The sequence below is a fragment of the Phycomyces blakesleeanus genome (genome assembly GCF_001638985.1).
Source record: "Phycomyces blakesleeanus NRRL 1555(-) unplaced genomic scaffold PHYBLscaffold_19, whole genome shotgun sequence".
In the NCBI taxonomy this organism is placed as follows: Eukaryota; Fungi; Mucoromycota; class Mucoromycetes; order Mucorales; family Phycomycetaceae; genus Phycomyces; species Phycomyces blakesleeanus.
Window position 1 is genome coordinate 143,486 of NW_017265152.1, and position 9,887 is coordinate 153,372.

The following is a 9,887-nucleotide window of genomic DNA, read 5'->3' on the forward strand; positions in this document are numbered from 1 at the left end:
TATTTCTATATATTACTATCAAAAAATAAAAATAATATGATAGACTATGAAGATTTTATACTTGCTTGTTAGTATCAAAAACAGGTATTTATTGTCTATTTAAACTCGTGTGTAGTGCGTATATTGTGTAATGTGTTTATTATAATTTTTCTTTTAATCGATTAAAATGAAAAACATGTACAAACAAAAAGTCCAAAAAAAACACATACACACACTATGAATTTCACATTGAATAAGGTTTGGTTGTAATACTTGCTTGAGATGATAATAGGAGTATTTGCTGTAGAAATGGTAGTAATGGTAAATGTCCCCAAAAACATTTTCTCAAATAATATTTCTGGATACAGCCGGAACAGTTTGAACAATAAGCACACAAGAGCCTTTTTTTTCTTTTGGGTTTATTTCCGTCTTTGTGGATCAAGAGCATTGTCAGTGCGGTGTGATGCACAAGCTACAACACACACAAAAAGCAAAAAGGAAAATAGATGTGAGAATCACACGATTTTTGCCTTGATTTATTTCACTTTTTGTCTCAATTTATACACACAGCATACATGTGCCTATGTGCGTTTTTATATATATATGTATATGTACAGTCTTCAAGATATGTCACAATACTTCAAAGACACAGGACCACAAATACAGACATCTTTGAGGTGTCTACCTTCTTTTCTTTTGACACCTGGATATTAAGGTATGAAAGAGTGGGTATGCTCTAAACTACATATACAATAAAAGGACAAGAGATTTTGTAAAGAAGTATGGACCTTAAGTGTGGTTTTATTATATGCATATATTTAACGTAAAATATAAAAGCATAATTCTGTTTTGGTGCCAAAATTTTGATTTTACTGTTTGTTCAGTTGCCCATACATTTGTCCGTGTATATGTCTTTATTTTCTTGTCCGTAAAAATCATTTGTTGAGTCATAACAGTAGATAAGCTTCTGATCGAAATGACCAAGTGATCTATGCGAGGAATATTTGTACTTGGTGAACTGGGATATCTTTATTAGGATATCCCTAAAAGATGTGATCTATAGTGAACACAAAATATCCAATTGAAAAAGAAAAAGCTACCAGTTTTATTCAGCGTTTGGTCCCATTTGGTGTTTGGTATTTTTTTTTATTTTTTTTTGGGATTGGTATTGATAGCAATTATCAGCATTACTACCACCAAGATCTAATCTTTGTTAAAGAAATCATACGACCAAGAAATCTTTTATATTTTGTATTTTACATTTTACATTTTATTTTTCTTCGGTTTTGTTCTGTTTTACAATTATCCTGCAGCTGGCGTGATTTATATCAATCAAATAAAATTCAAATCTCTCTACTATCCGTGGCTCCCAATTTTCCTTTCTTTCTTCTTTTGGATTTAGAGAATTTTTTGAAATGTTCGATAATTTGATGTTTTCGAAATGAATATTGAAACAGAACAAGGTGTTTCTACTATCTGTAAAATATCTTATTATCGTAGTCATCTATAGAGACATAGTGATATTCTAATAACAGTCGAGTGTTGTATAATTCAATCTATATACATATACAAATGTGTGTCTGTGTGTGTACAGTGTGTGTGTCCCAGATACAATATTACTCCTGAGTTTTACATACTCGAAACTCGTCAAAGTTTCATAAATAGCAAAAATAATAAAAATAAGAATTCACATAGATTCCTCTTTATGTATCTATTTTGCAGTAAAGAGTCAATTTCTCCTGCAATTTTTTTTTGGAACACAGGGATATAAGCTTGGGGACTAGATGTTTCGGTTATCTTTATAATAATAAAATAAGCATAAAATTCCTTTTTATTACCAGCACTTTTATTACTATTTAAATTCAAGTTCGAATAACCTCTAACCCTTTAATTTACCCTGTAAGAAAGGCTTGGTCTTGGTATTGGTCTTTTGTATTTTGCTTTTCATTTGTTTAACCTTTTGATTTCGGAAAATTCTTTGAAACTGATATTTTTTTTTGAATTATGGTGTTCCATCGTTTGTGCACAATATCTATTCATATATACATATATATAGCTTGTGTATATTAGGGCCAATGTGTGTTTCATAGCTGTAAGCTTTGTAAGAATCATTAATGCAGTGTGTGTATACCTTGAGAAGATAGTCCTACACCTATTGTATAGTGTCTACAATAGCGCAGGATTCCAATTACATAATATTCTCTTTATACATCAAACAAAAAGAAAAGACGGCTCGGACTTGAAGAATGCCAAATGGTTTGATTTCACACAATGTATTTGGTTTCCATATTGACTATGAAGGAGAATATGTAAATAGCTTTCATATAATGATATAAAAGAAAAATATATAAACCCCACGTCTGTGAGAAAATAATAAGAATAATAATATTTGTAGCAGTAATATATTGTTGTAATACCACCAATTGATAAGTATATATATATATATAGAGAGAGAGAGAGAGAGGAACACTGCATTTACATGATTATTTTTTGTCGTTGTCATGGCTACACCGAGTTTTTACTTTATATATAATTGATGGAAATACAAAAAAAAAGTCTTTTAGTTTTTATTTTATTAATTAAACGTATTTAAATATATACATTATGTAGATATAGACTATTTTATAATATACCTGTTGTCTAATGTAATGCACTTTCGACAAATAGTAAGATACTTCACAGGTCTTCTAGATTAATCTTGTTTGTTTCATACAAGTTAAAAATATATACATCAGACCACAATAAGCGAATAAGACAATAATAGTACTATATCCATTCTTTTTTTTTGTGACTAGCAAATACTTCAAAAACAACTGAGGCATATACAGATATAGAGAGATATATAATTTTATTTTATTCAGACAAGAAGGTTACTCAAAAGACTTGTTCTCTCTCTCTTTGTATTACTATACTATTCAAATCCAGTTTTATTGTTCAAAAATTTAGTCCAAATCTTCTGAGCCTCCAACCCCCCCCCTTCGCCTTCCATTCTCTTTATTATTATATAAATATATATAACACCTTTTGACTAGTGATATCTCGAGTCATGTATAGCGTACATTGTTAGATTCCACGTTTCTTCTTATTCTTATTCTTCTCTTTTAGATCTTAGATAATCTTATTGTTTCAAAAATAAAATAAAGTATGTGGTATAAAAAAAGAAAACAATAAAATACACACTTGCACCAAAAATATAAGAAGAACAATATATTAATATTCATACACACACACACACACACACACAAGCTCGAACAAGGGCTTTATAATTCGATTAATATTTATACCAAACTAGCAATTGATTTTGAATAGTAATGTTCATTGTTATATAATAAAGATTCTTTTTATTTTTAAAAAAAATTGGTTGATTTGTTTCCACGGGTTTATCGGATTATCTGTTTTGGTTTTGGCTTTCTTTGACCCGCGTGGCTATCGTATTGATTGATCTTTGGCGTGGTCCAAAAAAAAAGGAAAAGTAGGACACAAAGCCAAACCAAACAAAACCAAACAAAACCAGACCAGACCAGACCAGACTAGACTAGACCGGACCAGACTAGACCGGACCAAACAAAAGAAAGACAGACAGACAGACAGAAAAGAAAGAGACCTACAGTGGTTTGGATCTGTACTACTGCACCTACACATTTATATATAAATATATTTATATAACCATTCACACAACACAACTGAGCGGTTCGGAAATCCATGTGCACACAATACCTTAGTTTGGCTTGATAATCTACAGATTTGGATTTCCTTTTTCTTTCTTTCTTTACAAATGTGTGTGTCCATGTGTGCGTGTATGTATGTGCATGACCAGAGCGTCTTTAAATTACTAGATGACCTGACTTGTTGTACACACTAGACACAAATTGATAGTAGAGATAATTTTATTGGTTGGCATGAAAAATGGGTATTCTTTTATCGTTTACAGTTTTGTTGTTGATGTTGTATAATATAATGTATAATTTATATTTATATATATTTATATGTATGTGTGTGTAGATTTGTTTATAAAGAGCATAAAAGTGTAAAGAAGTGTAGATATATAATAGAAAAGTAAAATGAATGAAATAAAGATAGAGCAAGATTTAGCAAAAATCCAGTTTTGCATTATGTACATATAATAAAGTGATTGAAGAGGAAGGAAATTGAAAGCTTAAGAGTGAGAGAGGAGGGCTATAATACAAAGAAACTTCCCGGCACCTTTCTTTCTCCTTTTTAATATACTCCGATGTGTAGGAAACGTTGGAAGCGTTGGGTTACAGACAGTGGTTGTGTTGAGGAGGCTTTGGAAACATGCGAGAATTTGGAGTCTTTCTGTCTTTTGAATTTGCCAACAAGATCCTGGAGTGATCTGGTATTGATGTTGAAATTTGACCTGGAGACCACCTTTGTGACAGTAGCAGTGACGGGAGGGAGTCCAGTATGCAAATAATACCCTTTTTGAACCTTGTCTGTAGAACAAATAGAGCTGGTGCTACTACGGCTACTAGCGGCCAGCGTTGAGCCTTGAGAATCAAAGGATAGGAGTGGGTATTTATTGGCAGGTGATGTAGAAACTTCAATCACAGAATCACTGTCATTCTTAATCTCAATCACACTCTCATCTTCACTCTCGGTAGCACTGTCGTCGTGAATCGTACTAAACTCGACGTCAGAGAAAACACCATCTTCAGCACTGCTATGGGTTGACGAACTAGAGCTGTATGAATACGATCCTTGGAATCTATCGCCACCGTAGGTCTGGATACGTTCGATTTCATGCTGAGCATATTTCAAGTCTTCGGTATGTTTGGTGTTAATAGTACTAGAAGCCTCAGGCTCAAGGCTTTGGTCGAGTGATGAATGGGAGCAGATTGAGGATGTTTCAGAGTAAGTGTGGTATTGGGTCGAATCGGTCTTGAGCTGGAACTCGAACGCACCGGGAATCCTTCCTGACGAAACAATTGTGTATTCGTGGACACAGTCTTGCGTGGCCTGAAAGCTCCAGTCGACTGATTCAGGTACCTTGACATTCGGACCAGACATAAGCTTGGGAGTTTCAGGCTCACAAGGAAATATAAAATCGTTGGACAGAAAGTCAAGAGGCATTTTATTAGCGTTCTTTTTGTTGAAATTTAGATGGGGGAGTAAAGGGAAGAAGAAGAAGTATTTATTCTATTCGTATTTATACCCAAGATTTTCTTTTTTCAAAAAAAAAAAAAACAACAATTGACATTGATCGACCGAGTGGTGTGGTGTTGTGGTTGTGGTTGTGGTTGTAGCTGTGGTGCATGGCGGCTAGTCAAACCTAGTCCCTTGCAAAAAAAGGATATTGCTGGAATACGAAATTCACATTCTTGTTTGTGTACCACACTTTCTAACGTGAGTTTTTTTTTTAATAAACACACACTCACACACTCCCTTGCACATATACACTTATGGATCTATATTATAATTTATTTATATGTAAATGTATTTTGATATCAGGCTTCAAGACGTGTTCTTGCCTTGAGATGAATATAAACATTCTGCTGTGATTTATGAACAGGATAATACAATACAATATAGTCTGTACAATGCAAAGAATTCTTAATCTATATAGTCATGCAATAAGAGCTGATTAATATGGAGTACATACTCAATTCTAGCAATATACTAATGTAAAATATTTGTAAAGAGATTAGACAATAAGAAATCTCTGTGTAAAGTGCCATAATCGACTGTGTCCCATTGTTCTTTTCAAACACACACAAGCACAGACACAGGCACAGGCACAGGAATAGGCACAGGAATAGGCACACGTACAGACACTTACACAGGAATATAAGTAAAGAAATATGGATAATAATATATATAAAGGAATGTGGCCTCACTTCAGAGATTAGACATCACAACACATGTTGTGGGGTAGTGTCTTTCATAATAAAATTCCCTTTGTATTTTGTTGGGGGTAAAGAAGTAATACAAAGAAGAAGACAAAAGAAGGTTTGTGTTTTGTTAGTTACCAGTGCATGCAATAGTTGGCTATTTATTACTGGTTTTTTTAGATGTTAGTTGTAGTTATAGTGATGATGGTGGCTTTGTAATTTACATAGATCACACAAGATATAAAAATGCAATACGATATGGAATAGTAATATTAAGTGCAGTAGTAAAAGGCTTATGTTTCATGGACTCCAAATACGATCAATAAAAAATCTACTATGCTATCCAAACACAATAAAACAAACTTGGACTGAGCGTCCACACTAAAGTAAATTACTAATAATATTTACTATTTTTTCATTAAATATAATACGGTATTCAGTATACAGCACAATATAGTGCAGCACACCAAAGCACACCAAAGCACAATAAAAGTAAGCATCATTTTTTCAAGTGTGAACCAAACAAATCAAGACTACATAGCCCACAAAGCTATATATAAGGATAATAATAATAACAATAAAAAAATTATACTTGTGAGCATACACGTATACATTTCACAGGGAATTTCTATGTTTGTCTGGGTGACCCTGTACTCCCTTTATAGATGGTGTATGTTGCATTTCACACGGCTAAATTCCAAGAGGGTCTACCGGAATAAGGCGAATAGGAAAACCATATATTCAGTTACCAATATATTATATAATATTTTTATTGTTCTATTTTTTTTTTCATATGTATTTCACAGCACTTTTTTTTCATATCCCTTGTTATTCTGGTACAGAATCATACCTTAGGTCTGACTGGTCTAGAGATTATATTACTAGAATTTAATGTGGCAATGCTCTTTACAGTATATATACATATAGATATTTCTAGACCAAAAAAAAAAGCCAAAAGCTTAGATATAATATAGATTAATACATTATTATAATTATATTTACCTATTATTTTACTGCTAAATAGATACTCTATTTTATCAGTATTACTATTGTTGTTTAAAATAAAATTGTCCCTGATTATCGTTTAGGCGTAGTCTTCGTATTTGTACCATTTTACTTAAATGATATATGTGTATACCATTATACCATTATATCATTATATCTCGGCGAGTTTAGGGGATCTTATTTTTATTTTATCTTTCAAGACTTTTTGCAATATATCCAGTAGGCAAACAGTATATTGTGTATATAATTTTTCCATTCTAACCACCTTGATTAATGATCTAACCATTATACTAATGCTATCATATATATATATATGTATATATATATATATACGAGTGAGTGAGTGTGTATATGTATGTAAAATACTCAAAGACGCTGTATAGTGTCTGCAAAATATACTCACTCATCATTATAACGGATTGTAGCCGGAGTTTTTGTAAAAGGCTGATAATAATGAGTAATTATAGTAGCAGTATACTTTATGGATTTGCGCCAAATGACTGGAAATCCTTCTCTTTTGTCCTCAACCCACAGAAAAGAAAGGCCGAGATTAGGACAAGCATACCGTCTGTTCCGGATGTCGTACCAAACAAAAAGACTGTATACATTACAGTCATTTCAGAAAGTAAAGTTGCTGATTCTCAATTCGATGTCGTGCAAAAAAAACGTGTTCAAGAACGATGTTGATATAGAATGGGGCTATGCAATAAGAAATTTTATATAGTCTGCACTGATAAAGATAAGTCTAGATTTATTTATTTATTTATTTATTTATTTATTATTCACCAAATGTATGAATGCTTCTGCTACTGTGAGATAATTAGATATTCATATCTAAGCAGCACATAAATGGGTCAATGAAAATGAGCACAATATCAATCTTAGATGCCACATTTTACATTGGTTTAGTTAATACTAAGTTGCGAGTTCTAAAGCATATCAAAAAGAGAAAGCTTGAATGAAAAAGTGACAGTTATAACATAGGAACAGCAGCACGAAATTATTTGAGTTTTTGTAAGACTAATGACGAAATGGATAAGTATCCAGAAATGAAGACTTACAACCTTGCTATAGATAATACGCTTATTCACAGCTCAGCGACTATAAGAAAGTATATTTGCTTTCGAGAATAATTCTGTGTCTGCCTTTCTACGTATTCTCCTGGACTGAATACAATTGAGTAGTACTGCTATATTATGAAGAGTATAACTAAGCAAAATAGGTTCCTGGAAAAAGAATTAGCTATAACTAGAATTGGCAAGGCTTGCGATATTTTATACTTACGCGGTTACATGGGTTTTATCTCATTCAGCGAAATGTTTTGGTAAGTGCCTCAATAAAAAAAATTGTAAAAAAGTGAAAGCTCAGGAAAAGACTGACTCATGAGCTTATATATCCTGGCTCGCAAAACCTCAAAGCTAGTTATCAAGTGGGAAGAGTTTCGATTTATTTGTTTATTGGCCAATTATGATACTATTTTGGGATATGGAAAGAAAAGTTGGTTGCATAGGTTGGTACATCGGGTCGATCTTTACAATTTGGTAAGGCGAATCACCGGGAGGTCTTCCGGTTTGTCTGCGCAGGTTGTTAAATGTTGCTTTCGCTTAGTGGGGAGTAGTATGCAAAGTTCTGACTGATCTCTTATGGGTGGTGCCCAGTATGTTTGATATGAGGCTGTGAGTTTCACAGATATTAGTTTACAATTCAAATACGTGGGTTTAAAGGCACTGCATCATTCTTCATGCTGGTAAGCTAATCCACCGCATGTCTTATGAGTGGGATATATTAATTCTTCAATACAGTGTTTCTACTTGAGATTGAGACAAATTAGGAAATGTTTTAGGCGAATCCAAATTAATTTCTAGGCATCTTGCTTACTTTTTGTGGACGAAACGAGAATGAAATTTAGACAAAGAGAAATTAGTTTTAAGACAAAGTAGACATTTATTCAGACATTTTATCTATATGTCTAAATGTCTCAAAGAGACAACCTGTTTACATTACAGTTGGTGTGGACAGACTAAAAGTTCAAAAAAAGGGTAGAAAAAGGGTAAAGCAACTTCATCCTGAACTTAGTCAATCAGACTAATTTATGGCTGTCCACATCTTTATTTAAAAAAAAGTTCAAAATTAGTTCAAAATACATATTAGATAAAATTGTGCATATAATCCCGTCTCTGTCATTAAGTGAGAACCTTTTATTGCGAGTTTTTCTAGACCTCTCATTATATGACACATCTTCTCCATAAAAAAATGCTTCCCTTCTCAATCCTAGTGGCAATGGAAGAAAACTAACTAATTAGAGTCGATTAAAAATTTTGCCCAATGGTATGACTTAAATTTCTGCTCTTTTTTTTACCCTTTTTTTGAACTTTTAGTCTGTCCACACCAAATAATTTGATACGGCATACTTATCGTGACGCTCTTTTAATATTGATTACTCGAGCCTTCATTTGCCTTTTTTTTTTATCTTTCTTAGCCTACAATGACCAATGACTTGAGGGAGCATGCGTTGCTCCCTGACGTACCCGGCAAGCCTATCGAGGAACTTTGAAAGATAGGAACTCCCGCGTCTGCTTAATCCTCTGAACTTGGAGTCTTTCCAGACTCGACACTAGCTCTTCAGTTAATCTGATCGGTGGTTATTGGATTAATATTGTTTATTACATACATCTAATGAAACTTGTTTGGCATTAAAAAAAAAACTCAAAATAAGGTAACAATATAATGTGTAAACTATTTTTTTCTAATTGCTCAGTATCTGCAATTCTGTAATAACAAGTTAGTTTCCTTCTCGCCTTTGCATAGCAATATCTTTTGTATTTAGCTTCAACTACTGCAATACTGATCTTACTTTCTGTATGGCTTCCGCCACTCTTAATTGTCTTGAGAATACTCGTTTTGATGGTATATAATAAATAAAGATATTTGTATTTGTTATATAACAGAAAACCTTTTTTTAACTCCAGTACCGAAATAACAAATATTTGTTACATGTAAATCCATTTATCCCTACTTGGTCTATAAGTTAACATGTATGTTTTAATCAAATAA

General features: G+C 32.7%; 3 protein-coding genes across 3 annotated transcripts; 2 read left to right on the top strand and 1 right to left on the bottom strand.

The window, feature by feature from the left end:
* Positions 1-261: 261 nt before the first annotated feature.
* On the top strand, positions 262-655 carry PHYBLDRAFT_159582 (hypothetical protein; the record flags this gene model as incomplete). Its single annotated transcript, XM_018434012.1, has 2 exons — positions 262-487; positions 597-655. The coding sequence occupies 2 exons, from the start codon at positions 262-264 to the stop codon at positions 653-655; spliced, it is 285 nt and encodes a 94-aa protein (XP_018288144.1).
* Positions 656-4,197: 3,542 nt separating this feature from the next.
* On the bottom strand, positions 4,198-5,070 carry PHYBLDRAFT_71542 (hypothetical protein; the record flags this gene model as incomplete). Its single annotated transcript, XM_018442498.1, has 1 exon — positions 4,198-5,070. The coding sequence occupies one exon, from the start codon at positions 5,068-5,070 to the stop codon at positions 4,198-4,200; it is 873 nt and encodes a 290-aa protein (XP_018288145.1).
* A 2,794-nt stretch (positions 5,071-7,864) lies between these two features.
* Positions 7,865-9,082, top strand: PHYBLDRAFT_71543 (hypothetical protein; the record flags this gene model as incomplete). Its single annotated transcript, XM_018442499.1, has 4 exons — positions 7,865-7,944; positions 8,056-8,157; positions 8,558-8,580; positions 8,985-9,082. The coding sequence occupies 4 exons, from the start codon at positions 7,865-7,867 to the stop codon at positions 9,080-9,082; spliced, it is 303 nt and encodes a 100-aa protein (XP_018288146.1).
* Between the last annotated feature and the right edge of the window lie 805 nt (positions 9,083-9,887).